At 37.8% G+C, this 21,052-nt stretch overlaps 1 protein-coding gene across 1 annotated transcript in view; it reads right to left on the bottom strand.

Moving 5' to 3' along the window:
- Positions 1-261: 261 nt before the first annotated feature.
- Sntb1 (syntrophin beta 1) overlaps positions 262-21,052 on the bottom strand; it is a 227,363-nt gene continuing 206,572 nt past the window's right edge. Inside the window, exons 5-7 of the mRNA XM_076835407.2 lie at positions 11,613-11,809; positions 6,496-6,686; positions 262-3,539 (exon numbers count right to left, since the gene is read on the bottom strand). Of these exons, the coding sequence (XP_076691522.1) occupies positions 3,447-3,539; positions 6,496-6,686; positions 11,613-11,809 (481 nt within the window). The 3' untranslated portion in view covers positions 262-3,446. The remainder of the gene's footprint in view (positions 3,540-6,495; positions 6,687-11,612; positions 11,810-21,052) is intronic.

Here is a 21,052-nt window from a genome sequence, read left to right on the forward strand (position 1 = left end):
ATATTTTAGGGAGTCTGTTAATGTTTACCACAATGTGATGAAAATTGTATATTTTCAATGAATTCAGAAAAAAAGATAAGTGAACACACATGAAAGCTTGCTAGTGGCGTCCCGTTTTTCCACCCTCCAAGCCAGTCTTGACAGAAAAGAATAGCAGGATTTGTCTTCATACTCCCATGGTCCTCTGTGACTGTCATGAAACCACCATCCAATCCACTATGGTATATATTTGGAATGTAATATAAACTTCTTCACGGGAAATCAGGGGTGAATATTTATTTAATCCATACATAAATAGTACATGATGTTCATGGTGCTATAAACAGACGCACATACACACAAAACCCAAAAACCTCAAGATACATCCAAAAATCATTCTCTCACCCCAGCCTACTCTGATTCCCTCAATATAGCATATTTAATATTTGTAAAATGGGATACAAAGGCCCTGTCTATTAATTTTAGGAGAATCTTTCTGACCATTAAGACCACTTTTTCTGACTTCAACCAAGCAGAATCAATGAGCTTTTGGACAAAGGACCAGTTGAACAAATTAATTAAATGCCTCTGTATGGGTATTTTGTGATAAACTTATGGCATTATTTTTCCTACTTACTTCAAATCAGAAAAAAATTATATCCATATTCCTATTGGATTTAAAAATTCCTGTTAAAATGGGTTACAGAGAAATCCTCAAGCCAGAGAATTTACCCTCATCCAATGACAATAGGCAGCTTACCACAAAGTACAGATTAAAATATTGCTCATCAGTATCATTTCCAGGTAGGGACAAACACTGAAAATTTAATAATTCATGAGATTGCACACATAGCAAATTGGAAAAAAAAAATTCCCCCAAATGACTCAGTTATCTGTTGACTCAGATATGATACAAATCTGAGCCTGTGCCATGCACACTAACACACATCCAAATAAGATGAAGATATACACTATTCATTCTAATTTTATGAATTCAGAATGAGAAAAAAATTGATTATTTGAAATTATGCATTATAGCCACTCTGATACAATACACTTTAATTGGGAAGAAAAAATGGTTCACATACACAACTCTCTTAGCAAAATTTTCTAGTTCTTTGCTAATAATACATTTTAACTTACTTCAGAAAATGCATTAAGTTTATTCAAATATATTTTTCCTAAAATATAAATATTTAAATTAAATTTTTATAAATGTAGAGGATATAGTTTCTGTTGACTCTCACACAAATATCAATCAGTCCAAGACTTAAGTGATAAGGAAATAATATTTGTAATTATTATGATCATTTTAATTTGTCTATAAATATATATAGGATCTTTGCAACTTAATTAAGAGTCATTAACTCATACTTCATGTAGTACCGAGCACCTTAGATTACATATTGTTGAATTAAACTATTGGCATTAATATAGGCATTTTAATATGTTATTTACAATACACAAGTATAATTCTCTTGTATAACAACATTCCAGTGATTTTGAAAATATATAATGAAAGAGTGCAGTGTAATTTACAAATGTGTCAATGTTTTCCTACAGTATTTAAGCTAAGACTTCACTCTTTAGTATCTTAAAATAGGAAACAAACAACAAAATGTCAATGACCTAAAGTTTTGTTTACTAGAGTATGGTTTATAAAACGTTAGCTTCACAAGATGCTCCCAGAAAGTTCTGTGGGTAAGTGTAAGGAAAGACACACTGGATCCACCCACCCAAAACCCGCTTGAAGAATTGTAATGAGCATTAGAGTTTCTGAAGTGGCTGGCAATCATGAAATCTGTTTAACATTTTAAAACTCGGGATTGAACAAAGATTTTTATTACCAAACCCCTATCCAACTGACACTGGTCAAAATACCACCCAATCAAAGCCCCTTGGAACTAATGTTGTATTATACTACATACTTTGGGGAAATGTGCTTTAAAATAAAACTTTGCAACTCAATAAACATATACATATAAGGGAGCAAAATTACTTTTTAAAAAAACAGTTTCACTTTTTAAAGCTCTTTGCATAGGTATTTGCGAAAATAAGACTCTTAAAACACACAGGTCTAACACAGAACACTTGTCCACATAAACTACAGGGGAAAAAGTACAGAAATGCTTACAGAAATTCTAGAGCTAATTTTGAAGGTTTGAGAAAAGTGACTCCAAAATCAAATAATGGATGTTATTTTTGGTGAATTAATTTTGAAGGATAGATGCAAAAGCATTAAATCAGTAATGTGCTATATACTGTCTCAAAATATTTTCATAGAAAAATATCAGGTCATTATATTATTTCCCTGGAATCCCAAGAGTTGCAGATGCTACCAGTAGATTTCACCATATTGCTGGGTCCATATGTAAAACTGAGCATCATCCAGAATTACATGAGACTGTTCGATTACTTGCTTGAAAATGCATGCATACAAGCACAAGCAGAATGAAAGGTCAATCAATTGCTGAGTACTTCCATTGAAAACAGTGAAATGGGGGAGAATTAATTAACCCCCCAACCTGGTAGATTGTTTTATATATATAATCATACATATGCATATATGATATGGACCTATATGCATATATATATACATATATATATATATATGTATATATATATATGTATCAGATGACACTCTCTTTTTAAAAATACCCACAATTTTCTTTCTATAAATAAAGTTGTCAGTTTTGGCTATAAGATAGCAGACCTTGGTGTAAGTGTAGTCCCCAAATTAATCATCTTTTGTACACACAAGTCTTCAGCAAATCTTTGCAATTTAAGCAGTCTACTTTGGCTCAGATTCTGCTAGCTTATAGTTCAGATCAGTATCTGATGCTTTATTTAATTCCTGCTCAGCCTATGCCAATGACAACACTTTGGAATCATTCTACATCACTGAAAGAGAATTCATTAAGAAAAAAGAAACAACAGCTGCTTCATACTTCAATGAAAGGTGGGTTTCCATTTGAAGTATTTTTCTTTCTCTACCAGTGAAAGTCAAGTTAACTAGAATTACAAAATAAAATCACAATAGAACTAGGGATCATTGTTGCTGGGATGGAGGGAGTAAGTGAAAGTATCCATTTCTCATGTATTCAGCCCTTGCTTACCTGGGTGAACCAGTCGCCTAGAAACTGGTATGATTAAGATCTGCACATGCTGTTCTAATGGCCATGTCCTTGGTTGTCATATTTTAGAAGCTATGCTATGTCATATCATCTTTTTAACCTCATTCTGCTCTAAAAAGTTCTAGTCTGATCTTCCTCATGGTGTTTTCTTAGTGCACCCTGTATAATTGCTGAAACTGACAGAGGACCTGGGACAGCTGCACATGACTCCTGAGACCTGAAGCTGGCCGTGGTGGCATGCTACTTCGGGTGCACTGCTCACTACAGGTGGTGCCTGATGTCACACTCTAGTGGCACTGCAGACCTCTTTTCTGAGGCAAGTCGCCCCTCTGTTTAGGCCACCAAGCCCAGTCTTGTAATCTTAGCCGAGAGAAAGGAATGAATGATGAAGACAATCGGCTTGGGGCAGGAATGAAGATCCAGTTGCTGAAATTTAAAAAGAGAACATGAGAGATGTTAAATTAATGCTTGATGCAGAGTAGTGATTTACACATCAAACAGATCTATGAGCACCTCGGCTTTTAAGCGTTAACTGGAGCAATTATGTTTTGAAATCATTGCCTCCCAGCGAGATAAAGGAGTAACTCTTTGAACTTGTTTCTTGCATCTCATACATCTTTTTTTCTGAAATAGATTTTGTGAGATTTATCTATATCAATCCCATAAATATTGATGCTACCCATTTTGACTGTCCAAACCATTTATTTTTGTCTCCACAATCATGATATTTATGTTGGGTTTGGGTCAGCATGGAGCAATACTAAATTACACACCTAAAGATGAGGTTTAAGTCCTGATTCTTGAATTTTTTAGATGTATAATCTTGGCCAAGTCATTTAAAATTATTCTCAGTCCTACTAACCTGCAGGTCATAAGAGTATTAAATAAGATATGGCACGTGAAAATTCCTTGTCAACTGGGACCAAAGAACCTTAAGCAGCTGTGTGTCCTCATTGTCCTTGACTTACACCTGGGTAAGCAAGTGTATCACATCTCTGTGAAGGTGACATCTCTTCTCAGTGTGGTTCCTGCAGAACCCAGCACACACATGGTAGAGCATGAAAGTCTTTTCCATGTGGAATTCTATCACTTGATCTGATTTAGGAAAATTGGGGTAGCTATACTAGTTCTCTTCTGTTTTCATTTTTGTCCTGATGATGACACTGTTGGAGATGAAGAACTGGAGATGACAATAATATCTACCAAAGCTAAGACTGTGCTCATTACAAGTCAGGTACTCAGCTTCTCTCTATCTTACTTAATTCCCTCTCACAAAATCCCGATGAGTTAGCTACTGTTGCCATCTTCATCTTTTACATGGGAAAGCTGAGGTTTAGAGAAGCTGTAAAACTTTCTGAAATTGTAGATCTTACAGTGACTAGAAAGTGTAGACACAAATATATGTCTATCTGATGCCACAGCCAGGGCTTCATCGTAACGTTCTATATCACTAACACAGAGCGCAGCTTTCAGAAAGAATATTAAAGATCACCGTTTCACTCCCTGTATTTATGAATAGGGTGACTCAGATCCAAAGAAATTTGGAGTACATTGTTTGCAGACTCAGAGAGAGAATCTAGGAGACCTTGTACCCTCAGTCTTTTGCATTTGCTACAACTCCTCTCTGATCTATTCCCCATTCCAGAAAGGCCTGCTGCCGCCTTCTGGGGTTGCTCAACCAAACATTCAGGACTGTGTCTGAACTTGAGCTTATCAACCCAGTCTACCAGGAATAAAACAGTCCTTCCTAAATCTTCCAAGTCAGGTTGTAATTACAAGCAGGAAGGCTGGAATTTAGACATAAGTGATTTTCCTCATGGGCAAAAATAGTCTTGAATCTTTAAGCCAAGAACAAAATAGGAGACTGATTCCTGTTCTTTTTCACTTTGTTAGAGTAGTCACCTTTAGGGAAAAGCACACAGCTGAGAGTGATTGATAGAGCAGCAATAGAACTAGAAATATTCTTAATAAATGGACTTTCACATCACATCTTTATTTCCAAACTGGTTGCTTTAGGCTATAATTAAAGATTGAGACACGCACAAACCAAACAAGAATTCAAAACAATTCTGTAGATCCATTGTAGAGGTAAGAAAAAAATGATTGTCTAGGAAGAGTTCCCAGAAGCTAGTGGAGGTCAAACATGAGCCACAGAAGTGAACTTCATGGTGATTACCTGTGGCACCCACAGCAGGGAGCCTGGTCCTATGCTGGGGTGCGCAGTGTCACATGATGTAGAACAGTGAAGTTTTGACAGAATAGGCCCTGAACTCTGTTAAATGTGACCTGTCCCTTCAACCATCTACTTCTGGGTATCCCAAAATTGTTTCCAGAAAAATTAGCAGTCAATTCCCACAGGAGAAACAACTGTAATAAATGTGGAGAGACAGAAACAGAGGAAGAATTGTGGAAAGCCAGCAGCTAAACTGAAATATCTGGATTTTACAAGTTGAGGTTTGTCTCCTGTGTTTTACATATTCTCCATCCCTGTTATCAAGGGGAGGTCAACAATCAAGTTCTTGATTATCTGGGTGGCTAGGAAGGAGTTGAAAAGAAACTAGTTACTATAAAATCTAGGGCCTCTTTGAAGTTCTGTACTTGACAAGCTAAATGAAATGCTATATCTTCCTGGGAAATGCCCACAACTACACTTGCCTGAATTCAGATGAAAGCACTGTTCTCACCCTCTGTGAAACTGAAGTAACATATTTTTCAACATAGCAAGCAGCAATGGTCACAGGCAATCATGTATTTAAACACATGGACTATTTGTATTGGTATGAGAAATACAAATATTACCTTCACCAGTAAATGTGCTAATCCTGTTATTTGACATGAGTCCCAAACTTCTGTGCCCTTCTGGGTCCTTCTTTCCACTCGGGTAGAGTTGACCAGTTTCTTGTGCTTTTTTTCTGCCCCTGCTACTCTGCCCCTTGTCCAGCTCTACCTCTTTGCTCTTGTCCTCTCTGCTCCTCTGAGGCCTTGTGATGGCAGGGAATGCTTCATCTATCTCCCTGTGTCTGAACACCTGGCACAATGCCAGGACCTTATGGCTGCTCCATACTTCTAAAAAATGAATGTCACATTTTTTAAGCTTCTGAGACCTTATTTGATAAGAATTTAATGCTAACCTTATAAAGGATTCTTTCCTTTGATTCCAATATTTATGCAGTCTTCTAATGAAAAACGAAGCCGAAGAAAGAACACTGAAATAATTGAATCTAATCACTGTTTTTCAAGGATCAAATAAAATATGGGTCTGCAAGTACTTTGTTGAGTCAGATGCTCCGTGAATACAGTTAGCCCTGTGTCTAGGACTCCTCACAGGTGGGTTGCATGATAAAGAAATGCAATCGCACTGTCAAAAGAGAAGTACACTTACAATCTCTCCTTCTTTGCCTCCAAAATCTAAATACAGCATCCTGATTCCATCGTCGGATGACATTTTGAGCTTTTCATAAGGGGACTGTATGATTGTCTTGGGAAAGGCACCCTCCTGTGGCTCAGTGGAGACAGAGAATCCGTTCTCATAATGGATGGTCAGGCGGCACTCCTGGTTTTTGTAGGTGCAGGCTGAAGGAGAGGGGAAGGGGGAGAGAAATAGAAATGGTGGAAATCAGTTCATCAGTTGATTTTCCCAGGTGCTTAATACTTCTAGTTTCCTCAGTCCCACAGAGCAGTCACAAATTTCTTACTAAAATTTAAAAAAAAATAGTAGTTGTTCACAAAAATATCCACTTTGGATTGATTTTTTTTCTTTTTCCTTTTTTTTAAGGCTTTTATTAGTGTATTATAGTTATATATAATAGTAGGGTTCATTTTGACATAATCATACGTGCATGGAACTTTATTTGCTCCATTTCAGTCTCCAGTGCCTCCTATTTTCCTCCCCTCCTCCCTCCCCCTATTTCCCTTCCTCTACTCTACAGGTCTTCCTTCTATTGATTTATTTCCTTTTTTTAAATTGGTGCTTTTTTTGTAGGAAAAAACATAAAGGTGGAATTCACTATGGCATATTTTTATACATGTACATAATTTTGTCAAATTCAAATATTTGGATTGTTTTGATGTGATAATTTCCTAGCCCCAAGGAACCAAGGGATATAAATGGAAGGAAATTCCTTTGGGTGGGATTCATTGAATATTTCCTTTTCTGTCCATCTGATGACACACAGGTCAAGAGGAAGGAGCACTTGCCCTCCAAAGGCCAGATGGCCCTTCTCTTGAGCCAGAAAAACCCAGACATTTGATTCAAATAAAGTAAGCCACCTCTGAATCATCATTTTCCTCTTTACCATGAGGACACCACACACACACACACACACACACACACGCACAATGGTATGTCTGATGTGGGTGAAAGAAGAGGGAATTCCCTCACCATGTTCTCAAAGTTAACATGGTGTATACTAAGGAGTTCAGGAGTAAATCATTAAAAAATAATCTGGTTTTTTATTTGAAAACGTCTAACAAAGTTCGTTTCAGAAAGTGGTGATCTTTTAATGTCCCTGATGGTCATAAGTCCTGGAAAAGCTGCTGCTAGGGAGAGTCCCTGACATGGTACCTTTCATTAGAATGCTGTTTCTTCCCCTGGCCCTGTGAAAAACCCAGGAATCTCAGGGTGATATCCATCCGAGGGCACCGTCTCATCCAAAAGAATAGGGAAGAAACCTCACAAGCAGGTCTGGCACCTGCTTTTCACTAGGGAGCCTCACTGTATTTAGAGAAATCTGAGTCCAGCTGTTTAAGCCTATGAGCTGCACAGGGGGACAGTCACCAGCACCCTAATCCCTAATTAGGAAGAGTTTTAAGTATATCTTTTAAAACTCACAATCAAAGAGTCCTGAAAAAAGTTGTTAAGTATAAGATTGGCTTTTTTCCCCCCTCACTCACAAAACATCATATTTAATAGGCCTGGGCAGGCCAGTTGACTGGGGCTTCATCTACATCTAAACGAGGTAGGGGGAAACCAGGACATTTTCTTTGCTAGGACAGTTGGGGAAGAGGAAGAGGAGGACACTACTGAGTGAGAACTCACTCTCTACCATTATTAGCTTTGCTCTTACTGAAGATAACCGTAACACAAACTTCTGAAGCAGGAACTTAGCCCAATATTATAGGTGGGTAAAGCAAAGCTCAGAGAGATGAACACGTCACCATCTGGGACATTCAATGTTCAGAATCCAAGTTCTTTCCACACTGTCACATCTTCCCCATGGAGGGGTATGAGATGGGACCAAAGCAGAGAGTTTCTCAGGTTTCTTCTTTCATGAATAATGAACGTCAGAGTTTGGGAAAAAAAAATAGGGATCTCTCTTGCTCATAGAATGAGGTGGCTTTTAATTAGAGCTCTGATGGAAAAAAGCATCCCTTCCTCTGATTCACTTAGACACCTTTTAACTTTTACTAAGAGGTGATCTTTCCTGAAGCTGTCCTTTCTAATAGTTCCGAGTCTTTCTGTGCAGGACCCTGGGCCCTGTACTGGGCCTACCTCCCAATCCAAGGAGGACCAGGGATAGTGGCACAGAGGTAGTGACGATGCCATCTTGACTCCTCCTCTTTCATGGACTCTACTTCTACCACTTGCAGAATCCATGAGTCAGCTCTCAACATGGTCATTTTATCCTTCTTCCATGTATGAACTTTGCACTGTGTCTTCAGATATTCCCAATTAGCTGATTGTGATGAATTTTAACTCCAATTGAACTCAAGTGGTATTTGTGGCCTTTATGTAATGGAAGCAGCTATCTAAAGATGTTTTCAGTCTACACAGGATAAACTGAACACATATTCACATTAACTGAAGCTGTGATTAGAACAGAAACCTTTTCCTCCCACTGTCTACAGGCATCTTTTAAGTTGTAACTGGGCTGCACCTTTAGTCGCTTCCTTTCTTTTCTGACATCACTCAGCTAGCTCAGCTAGGTTTGTTATCCTTCTTTGGCTAGTTGATGAACAGCCTCATTATTTTCCTATTGAAGTGGAATGCCACATATCAAGCCAGAAAGATTTTACAAAATTTAAAATAGAATGTCAACTTAACCAAATTCCTTTGGATATCTTTATTCTTTCCTAGAACACTCCCAAAAATGTTGCATGAAATCTTAATTTGCTGGCATTACATGTATAAATGTATTAAGTTTGGGTGGTTTATGCCTTTTCACTCTCAGGTCAAAACTCTAGTGTTTCTTGTCATAGAGCATAGGCATCAAAGATAAAAGCTTCAGGGTCATTCCCAAAGGATTTTCAATACTGAGGGGAAACATATGGAGGTACATATTAGTCTTGAGGGTAATTATAAGAAGGCACTTATTATCTTGGATACATTGAAGCAGAAATTCTACAAAACATCTGACTTTTCAAATACAATAAGTAGTACAAGAAGTACTACATGGTAATATGAGTTCCTTCTTTTAGAATGCTCCTTGGTGCCTGAGAAGTTGCACCTTAGCATAGTACTACTCAAAGAGTGGTCCATGGACCAGCAGTATCAGTGCCACCTGGAATCTATCAGATGTCATTTTTAAGCTCCATCCCAGAACTGTTTAATCTGAATCTTTGGGGGTACGGAGGGTCAGCAATTTAAGGTTTTTGAGGATACAACAAAAATATTATGATGATTTTTTCCAGTGCAGCTAAAGTTTAGAAGCATCATTCTTAAACATCTTGTAGGGAATCTTCTTCCTTTAGAGTAGAGCTGATGGAAATGTTGTAGATTTACACTGTCCAACAGAGTAAACATCAGGTACATGTGACTGCTGAGCACTTGAAATATGGCTAGCACAACTGAGGAAATAATTAAACTTCAATCATTAAAATTTACATAATCACACAAAGGCCACTATATTGGACAACACAGGTCTGGAGATAATAATAATAATAAGAGCAATTAATAATACTACCTACTGATAACAAACCTGGATGTGAGTCCTATTATTCCTATTACACCTCTGAGGTATTGTTCTCCTGTTTTTATAAATGAAGAGATTAAAGGATTAAAGAAATGATTAATAAAAAATAGAACTGGAATTTGAATCCAAGCCTCTTTGAATTTAAGAACTTAATAGTCACCCCAATTGTGACTATAACCTTGTACTGCTTCCACTGAAACAGAAATAAAAGAACATAAAAGAGATATCAAAACAGAAGAGGGCAGCCAATACTACAAGGAAAAAGATCCTAAGAAATTCAAAATTAGAGTTAATGGAAGACTTGCTGAGGATATGAGTGGCTATGTCACTCACATGATGCCCTCTTTACCAGTGTCCCCAAGAGACCTGAGAGAGGTTGGTCATAGATCTCAGAACCAGAAACAACTTGTTAGATCTCAGGAATAGGAAAAATAACATTCTAGACACTGACAACTGTGCATTGTGCTTGCTGACAAAGGACACTGGGTTAAATAGGAGTCTGCCTTAGCAAAGGTACAAGACTCTACAGCATAAATTTTGTCTATTAATGTTACCTTAGATTCATATTACTTTTCCAGTCTCTTATTTTACCTTTTGCCCAAGTAAAGAATTAAATTATATGTGTCTACGTATGTCTGTATATTTAAATATGTTTTGATAGCTATCTATCATCTATCTGTTTTAGAAGACAGCATTCAAATTACTTATCACAGCAACATGAACAGAATTATTGTCTGTGACTCACTGGTATAGCAGGGGATAGTGAATGAGCAATGGAATTTAGGGTGACACAGTCTTGTTAAAGTCCATTCTGTCATTGACTAGTTGTATGGCTTTGGCAAGTTGCTTAGCCTTTCTTAAGAATTTGCTTCCTGATTTGTGAAGGTTTCAAGGGAATTGTGACTCTTTGATTAGATAGGCAATTTATTGTGACCCAGGACCATGCATTTACATGCACACATATGCATATATACCCCTGAATCAAAAGTTCTGCAAAACATTAAAATAATATCTACATTGATGTCTCCTTTGTATTTTATCCAATTTTGAAAAGGATGGCTTTGCCTTCATTAATTGATCTTGAACCCACAAAAAGTTATTTCTTACTGAAAAGGGAAAAGAAAAGACATTATATAAAATACCTAGTGTACAGTGGTCACTCAATAATTGATATAGTGTAGCTACCTAATATATTTCCAATATTATTCTGTGAAAAATTACTCTGAATCAGTTCAGGTGGCTTATAAATAAGAATCCTATTAGTTTATGCCTCAAAGTTCCTGACTTCCAGTAATCCACCTACCGGTTATGGATAGGAAAATGGTAACTGACGATCCAAGTTACCTGCCAGCTTTATTGAATGAAGGCAAAACAAGGTTTTTCACCATAAAAACCTTTGCTTATATTTCAGTTGGGCATACATTGCCTGGGTCGAGAAGAATTTACAGTTGCCTCTGAAATTTTAAGTACCTCAGAAGGCCAGTAATGGGAACTACTTTGAGGCCAGTGGAGGATGAATCCTTCCTGCAAGAGTGACACAGTCAGCCCTCAGCCAGCCCACCCCCAGCCCACCCCCAGCAGTACTCACGGGTGGTGATTTCCGCAATGAGTTCTGCCGAGTTGTGGCACCCCTGTACAATGCTTCTGGTCCAATGGGAGAGGTCCCTGCTGATCTCTGCCCTGAAGAGGTGTGTTTCAATCCCTTGCTTGGTACCAGTTCGGGTTGCAAAGGACAGATCCATGCCAGCCTGAGGTGATCCCTTCCCTGGACCTGAATGTACCAGTCTGGGGTGGGGGTGGGAGGGAGAGATTGTTATCAAAATATTCCCTTATCCACTGGGCATATCACCTAGTAGATCTATTGGTGATCTATTTTCATTTTTGTGATCTCGAACCAAATGGATACACTCTACCCTTCTCCACGTTTTTCTGCCATCTTCTGTCCAGATCAAGAAGCTTCCAAGAGCTGCACATATTATTAAACTCAGAGGAGTCAAATAATGACTTTAACTTGTGCAAATCCTGCTATACTCATTCAGCAAAAAAAAAAAAAAAAAAAAAAAGAAAGAAAATAAATGAGATAGAGAAGATAATTTAAATGGCTGTGTAAAATTCTTTCCAGCATTCCATTCCTGAGCCTCTACATGTCCCAGCATGAACATGAGATGGGAAAGTAAATCTGATGTTTCCTGTGGGACTCATTTCCCCTAGTTCTTTGGTAGTCAGGAGGACCAGGCTGCAGTGCATATTCTTCTGGGTGGGTACTTTTGTTATGCAGATGATCTTCAAATGAAAGCAAATAACTGAGGACTCAATTGAAGAAGCTGCATGCAGTCTGTTTATCCTTGCTGGAGAAAGAACTGGCACTGGAGACTCTTCACTTCTTGAGAAACAGCAGAAAACTGTACTTTAGTGGGAATATAAGGGATTTTCAAGAAAGGATTTTTTTTTTCTTTCTCCATAAGATTTTCACACTGACTTTAGAACTTATCCTTGGCATAATATGTGACTTGGGTAGTAAATAATTTTCTAAAAGGCCAGACTTAAAATGTGAAGAATCAAAGCACTCTGAGCACCACCTTCTGAGCAGGCGCTGGCTCCTGCTTCTCACTCATCACCTTGAAAAGACTCCTGCTCCTTGATACCTCAATTCCTTTTGGGAGAGACTCTCATATCAATCATTTGCAGGGCAGCGTGAGTATAATTTTGTAAATGTTACTTCTCTCCAGGGTATTTGCATTTTCATCCTTATCTTTGAATACAGAGAGCAACACTTTACCATTTGCTAGAGAAATGCCAGTTGTCTAGCTCCATGGTGGATGGGAGGGTTATTTTCTTAGGCAAAGATCTTGTTACCTCTAGATTAACAATTGCTCAAAGGAAATACAAAAGCTTATTTTCTCTTGTAAACCTAAATACTGTCACACAAAATTATCAGTGGAATAAGTGTATTTATAGCCTGTTGAATTTCTAGAAAAACAAGATTGTTGTATGACTCTGAGGCACTTTCTTTGTCTTATAAAGTTAGAATTTGGAGGGAGAGGTGGTGATTTGCAATCAGCTTGAAGGAAAAGGTTAGCCTTTTGGCTGTGAGGTTCATTAAAGTTAGGGAAGTCCATGATCTCCCTGGGAATAGAGTCTCAGACAGTGTAAAGGCAGGTGGCTGCTGGTGTGGTATCCATACAGGTTTAACCTGCCAGGCTGACACCCATTGGCTCCAGAGACAGGAGGGCATTTGGTAACAAGAAGCGAGCAAGAGTGACTGAAAAGCCTGAGAAGCTGTTGGAGGATTCAAAGCCAAGTACGGCTGAAGAAACCAGGAAGATTTCTCTCAAAGTTTGATATAGATTTTAATGGAATTGAGGAACAGATAAAAAGTTAATTAGGAAAAATGTATCTATAGCAAACAAGAAAGGTGTACTCATTTCTTTTCTTGAAACCTTAAAACCTCTATCAGTGGGGCCCAGGTGGCAGGCTGTATGTTAAACTGAACAAGACAGAAGTTTGGGAGGCCATCACTAAGTTCTTACTGACTGAAAGTGGAAAAGATTTATTTTTCAACTAATCAAGTGTGCATTATCTAATATTTATATTAAAGACCAGGTTGAGGGCTGGGGTTGTATTGTAGCTCAGTGGTGGAGCACTTGCCTCCCATGTATGAGACACTGAGTTTGATCCTCAGCACCACATAAAAATAAATTAATAAAAAATAAAGGTTTTGTGACCACCTACAATTAAAATTATTTAAAAAAAGAAAAAGAACAGGTTGATTTTCGATCTAAATAACGCACAAGTTGACTTATTTATTTTGAACAAGACAATATTACTACATTCTTTCTGGAAACTCTGAGATATAAGCAAATTGTTGTTTCTACTATCTAGTGTGTATACTGATAATAAAAGAATATTTTCTTTAAATCTAAATTAAGTGAAGTATATCAGGCATAAAAAGCTGCATTTGGACACCATTCAATTCTGTCTGCCATGTGTTAGATCTTTTAAGAATCACTACCTCATATGATAGTGTTTTGAAATGAAATACAATAATCTGTGTATTGGAGCGAGCACAGAAACCAGCATGTGGTGTAAACTCAATAAATATTTCCATGTCTTATACCTACCCTCAGTTTTCTTATTTTAAAAGTATAATTCCTGCCCCATAGCATTAGAATTAAATTTGATAAAATATATAGAGCATTTAGTTCAGTATTAGGTATATTGTAGTTAACATTCCATAAAAATTGGTTCCCTTATGCCTTGCTTGGCCTAAGTCATTCTGACTTTCCACCCTCTGAAATTCCATCCAGAGGGTGTCAACTCTGTCACAATCTGGTTCCAGCATAAATATGTTGTAAAGGCAGAAGCAAAGCGAGAACAAGATAAATCACCCTCATGGGGAATGTGGTGTATGTGTGTATGTGTGTGAACTTCTGACCAATATTTATTTTTCTGGAGAGACTATACAATTGAAGCCAATAATAACTGGAAAATTTGATTTGTTGGAGGATTCACACTTGGTAGCTCTGAGGATGAGAAATGATATTACTAACAGGATGTAACAAGGTGTGAGAAAGCCCTGTATCAGGTTGACCCATGTCATGTACCAGGAGTCATCAGTGTGGAAGCCCAGCATGGTACAGGAATAATGATGAGAAAAGGAGCCCTTGAAGACAGGACTGTTGATGTTCTGTTATCCATCCCATCACTAAATTCTTATTGATTGAAAATGGAAAGATTGATTTTTCAAATAACCAAGGGTGAATTATCTAATAATTATATTAAAGAAAAGGTTGATTTACCATCTAAAAAATAGCACATGTGTTGAATTATGTGTTCTTCTTTTGATATGACAATATTAGTATAATACTGTATGCAAACTCTGAGATAAAAACAAATTCGTGTTTCTGCTACTTATTTTGTGTATGGATAACAAAAACATTTTCTCTAAATTGATATTAAGTGAAATACATCAGATATCTGCTATACGCATGAATGCACACTCTCTGGATGGAGTATTACATAGACCATCAAATTATGTTATAAATACTATATGTAAGTGTGGGGAATAGCTGTCAATATATTTATTGTAGAGTCTTGAATATGTAATTCAACTATGTAAAATGAAAACTTAGAAATAAATATATAAGAAAACAATTTTAGAGGTGTTTTCATTTCTTCTTCTTTTTTTTTTTTTAGTTAAAATTTCCTTTAAAAAAAATACTACACAATTTAAAGGTGGATTGTAAAAAGCTATGAAACTGAAATGAACCCCAAACTTCCAGTTTTTAGAATCAGGACTTCTATTACACTGAAAAGCATATAAATTCTGACTCAGTATGTCCTGAGTGTTTTGCTTGTTGCTTGTTTAGTGTTGGTGGCACTTCGGTGCTAGAATACTAAGTGGCTCAGCTATGCTGCTCTGCATTTGTTTATGTCTGGGTTCTCCTAAACGGAAGACATCCAGCTCTTAACACCCCGTCCCTGAGCCCTGGTTGTGGAACAGCCCTCCTCGGGATGAAATGAACTGATCCTCCACTGTGGCCTAATAATCCCTTACACTAAACAGCTGGCCTCCAGTAAAAGACAGATAGGACAGATGCTGACACCTGCAAGCTGTAGTGATTCTTTTGGATTCAGGGTGTCCTGAGGGGCCATAGAGGAGCTTCCTGCTCTGTTCAAATTCCTTCTCTTCTTCCAACAGAACACTGGAAATCACTCTTCATTCATTCCATCAATGAATAAAGATTTTGCCATTCACCATCTGATATTTTAAACAAATATTTATTGATCACTGTCATAGACTGAACAGTGTTCCCTTCAAACTCATATACTGAAACTCTAATCCCCAATATGACTACATTTGTAAATAAAAACTTCTAAAAGGAAGTTATTAAATTTGTAGGGTTGTAAGAGTAGGGTCTTAATCCAGTTGGACTGTGTCCTTTTATGAAAAGGAAGGGACCTCAGAGACACAGGTCTCTCTCCCTATGTGGCTATGAAACAAAAACCCTGTGAGGACACAGCAAAAAGGGCAGCCATCTGAAAGTTAAGAAGACAGCTCTCATTTGAAATCAGCGTTGGAAGCGCCTGCTCTTGAATTTCTAGCCTCCAGAGGTGCAAGAACCAAATTTCTGTTGTTTAAGCCACCCAGTCTATGGTGTTTAGTAGGGCAGCCCACACCATATACAGTCTTTGCAAACTCAGGGCTCAGTGTGAGCACAGCAGACATGGTCCAGTCTCTGAAGAGACAGTGAAATTAGGAGAGATCCTTTCTCCCCTATAAACTCCTGGATCCTCTTTACTCCAGATGCAGCCCAAGTTCTCAGGAAATTGATTTCTCAGTTACAGAACTGAGTCAAAGCCAGTCTCCAGCAGAGGACCAGTAAAGGATATAAGCCAAGGTGGGTGAGTGAAGAAATGATTCTCCGCTCATTGAGGCAACCTGCTTACTATGATGATCTTCCTCCAAAGGGTGAATCTGAACCTTTTGGGAAATTCTGGCGCAATGAAGGTGTTATGGTTTGGATATGAAATGTCTAAAACCCCTAAAATTCATGTGTAAGACAATGCAAGAATACAATAAGGTCTAGAGGAGAAACAATTGGGTAATGAAAGCCTTATCCAATCAGTTAATCTCCTGATGGTATTCACTGAGTGGTAACTGAAGGTGGGGACGGTGTGGCTGGGGGAATGGGTCCCTGGGGGTGGAGTGCCTTTGGGGTATATATTTTCTCTGCTTCTGATTATCAAGTGAGCTGCTTCCCTCCATCACACTCTTCCACCATGATGTTCTGTCTGGTCTTAAGCTCTGAGCAATTGAGCTAGCTGTTTATGTACTGAGACCTCTGAAACCATGAGCCCCAAATAAACTTTTCCTTCTCTAAAATTGTTCTTGTCAGGTTTTTTAGTCACAGTAGCAAAAATCTGACTAAAACAGAAAGACAACCTCATTTATCAAAATGTGGGGTATTACTCATCCATAAAGAAGAATGAAATTATGGCATTTGCCAGTAAATGGATGGAATTGGAGATTATCATGCTAAATGAAATCAGCCAGTCCCCAAAGTCAAATGTCAAATGTTTTTCTCTGATATGTAGAAACTAGTCTGAAATAAGGGAAGTGGAGGGAGAAAGAATGAGAGATAAAAAGGAAAAAAAGGTGGGGAGTAAGGCTTAGAGTAGATAAAGTGGATTGAGGAGGAGAAGGAGGAAGGATACATAAGGGAAAAACAGTGGAGTAAACCTGACCAAACTTTTGTATGTACAATCATGAATATATCACACTGAATCTCAATATCTAGTATATACACAAAACACTAATTTAAAAAAAATAGAACTGTAAGTAAATTGCAGAAAGATCAGTAGAGGCAGAGGAATAGTGGGGGGCAGTGCAGGGGACTGAATTAGAGTAAATTATTTCCCAGGTTTTTGTGACTATCAAAATGTTAATCCCAATGTTAATAAATATCTAAAAAAGAATTTTAAAAATTTAACAGTATTTTTAAAATATGTTATTTCATTTCTAGAAATATATTTGAAATAACAGGTTTTCTTTTTTTTTTTTTTATACCTTCTCCCACTAATTGATTTTGAATGCTGACAGTAAGAAGCTGGGGTTATGGAGTTATGGACATTCACCACCATACCACCTTAATGGCACTAACAGAGCTTATTGTTTTACAATTCATGGCATTTCAAAGAAGAGTCAAGGCCACTAAATGAGGTAAGCTGAAAATCCTTTCCCTTACCTCTTGTGCTATGTGGGCCACCATGATAGCCTTATAGCTACTAGGAAAAGATAGAGGAAAAATGATGGCCTAATACAACTTATAGTTGCTCTGAGAAATGTTTCTCTTTTGGTGAATGAAATTATGCAAATTTGCATTTGCATTCTGCCAATGCCAAGCCAATAAAATAATTCTGGATATAAAATATTGAAATATGCCTATCAAATATTGTGCTTACTGAGCATCTGCACACAGGTGGCTGACGGGAAACTCAGGCTCAACATAAACTAAAGCAATACTACACAAGGGCCTTAAGATCTTCAGAACCTAGTATGTGGCTTCTAAGTAACACCAAGATCCCCAAAGGCCCATGTCTACCCTGAAAGAGAGAAAGTTTACAAGGAGTCAAACCAGTATTCAAAAGAAGTAATTATTTGGATGGGAAACTGAAGGTCTAAATGAGCAAAAGTTAATTAACAATACCAAAGACAACATAAGCTATCTTTTAAATGTCCTTGGGACAAGAGATAGAAGCTGCCCTGTATCTTCAGCCTAACAATGATTCTGACTTGAACCTGAGTAAGGTGCAATGGAAGCCCAGGGGGAGTAGCATTTCTAAAAAAGAAGCACTACCTACTCCAAATAAATTCAAGTCTTGCCTGGGAGGATTATACCCAGATGTTCTGGGAGGACTCAAACACTCCAAAAGTGAAACTCGGGGGGATTCTTGGGAAATCAGGAAGAACAAGTCAGAGGTTAAAGGACTGGAAAGGTGAAAATTCTATCTTGCTTTTCAAAACTTGGAATAAAATATATTCTGTAATCCTATTCCCAGCCAAGATTCTCCAATGGATTTTTAAAATATTCATTTCTGGCTTTGGAGGAGAGAAAGCAGTTCATGGCAGGCTTGTTTATATTCAACAATTTCACTCAGAAACAGGATTACTAGAAAGGTAATAGATGAAATGAATATTCAGAAAGAACATGACAACAAAATTTCCTTTAATATCCATATTACACTTAAAATCATAAGTGTTGGTGCAAAGTTCACTTTGTTAAATGACAATAGCTTTTAGGGTTCAGTTTAGTTAGGGATGGAGGCAGAGCATTATCTCCAGACCTGTCCTGCTAAACATTTTTATTAATGACTTTTATAAAGTTGTAGAGGACATGAACATTTAATTAGTAGATGGTCCAAAATTGAGAAGAAAAACCACAGAATTAGGATGTAAGATAGCTAAGCATTGCAATTAACCACCAACAAGATAATAGTGAGGGAGACATAATGTAGAACCACCACTAGAAATTTAATTGGTGGTTAACTCAACCCAGAGCTGCCAACAGCTCTGGTGTGATTACTGGGATTGAGCAGGTGATTACCTCGTGTCCCCTGGCACTCATCAGATAGCACCTGAAATATAGCATTTGGTTCCAGGCACCATGCTTTAAGACAGTGCTTCTTAATCTTTTTGCTCTGTGAATACCTTTGGGAGTATAATAAAGTTCCTACAGAGTAGGGAAGTACCCTACTCTGAATAAATGATTGTAAATGCAAAAGCAAGTAGAATTAATTACAAAGGAAACCAGTAATGTAGAATATAATATTATACAAATATCATGATGTGAGAAGACAATGATCAAAACAGTACCCCAAACTACTTCATAAAGAGAATAGTTTGGAAATATTTTGTCTAGAAAAGAGAAGGCTGTGTGTTAGGAATGGAGAGGAGGAAGGGCTAAGCATAAATGTCCACGTTTTCTGTGGAAGTGTTTAAGCCCAGGCTGACCAGGGACTCTCCAGGGACGTTAGTGAGCGGTCTCCCCTGTGGTTTTCTCTCTGGAACTTGACCTATCCAGGGGGACCCATGCTTGGAGCAGATGATTTGTTTCTTTGGAGGTAACATGAGGTAGAAGCACTTCTAGCAGAGCTGGAACTCGTCTTCCAGTCAGGTGCCCACTTAGTAAGCAGGTGTTGGGGTGCACAAAATCTGTTGACCACAGGTAATCTATTGGAGCTCATGTCCAAGCATACACCACATGATCTCCTCCTCAGACACAAACCTCTCTGGATCTTATCATCATTAATCCATTTCCACATGATTTTATGATTACTACCTTTTAGACCTCATTCATCAAGGTCATCCCTACTGATTTCATGGTCTCTAGCTCTCTACTTGATACATGGTTGGTGTTCAATAAATGTTGGTTGAATATCTGCATAAATGCATGGTTCTTCCAAAGTTTTTTTTTAAATTGCATTCAATTTTGCAGAGGAAAGTGTGTGCATGCATGCAAGTACACACACACACACACACACACACACACACAATTGATCTATTTAAAAATGTTTTGTAATTTGGAGCAAACAAAAGTGCTTCCTAATGGACTTTTTATTCGTAGTCCACACTTAGAAACACATTATTGTAGGCAGATTTTGGCAACTGAGTGCCAAGTAAATGTCAGTGAACATTATGATTTTTAGAAGTCACCATTTGGACATTTGAAAGGTAGGGCTATAATCTGCCTAGGTTTCTCCCATTCTGCCAGGAACAGCCTTTTTACATTCCTCCCAAGACTTTTCCCAAAGATCTGTCCTGATCTGCTGTCTCCGGGGACTCTGAAATAGCTATTATTTATCTTTCAATTATTTTACATTTTAAGCTATTTGTGTATCCTTAAAAATATGACCATCTGTCTCTTATCTGTAGCAGGAACTAAACTACAGCAACCAAGAAACTGGTATTGCCTGAGAAAAGATAACTTCTTTACCCAGCCAGGAAAAGTACTGGCACCCTGGGACAGGCTTTCAAGCTGCCATTCACACCCAGTTTCCAAGTCATCCCTGAAACTGCTGGAGAACCCTAAGGACATGCTTTATTTCCTGGTTACAAAATATAGATACAGATATATAGTTAAATGTCTTTATAAAAAAAAGATGCTAATGAACACTGCATGGAAGAGCAGTTATCACAGACTGTGTAGGGGAAGCCACCATTATCTTTAGAACATAACTTCTATTAGGGCAGGGATTTTTATTTGATTAGTCCCTGCTACATTCTTAGCACCTAGAATCATTCCAGGCACAGAGAAGGCACTCAGTAAATATTTGCTAAATGAATGCTGAATGAAGAGCTAGAACACAAAGAGGATGATTGTATAAGAAATTTGTGACTAATGTCTCCCCTCACAACCCTTAGCCCCTCAACCATACAGAACAGTAGTGGCTAATGCTAGTCCAAAGAATGTGGGTTCATGTCCACTAAATAATAATTTCCAGATTACTTTAGCTATGGACAAAATT

The sequence above is a fragment of the Callospermophilus lateralis genome, chromosome 16 (assembly GCF_048772815.1).
Source record: "Callospermophilus lateralis isolate mCalLat2 chromosome 16, mCalLat2.hap1, whole genome shotgun sequence".
Classification (NCBI taxonomy): domain Eukaryota; kingdom Metazoa; phylum Chordata; class Mammalia; order Rodentia; family Sciuridae; genus Callospermophilus; species Callospermophilus lateralis.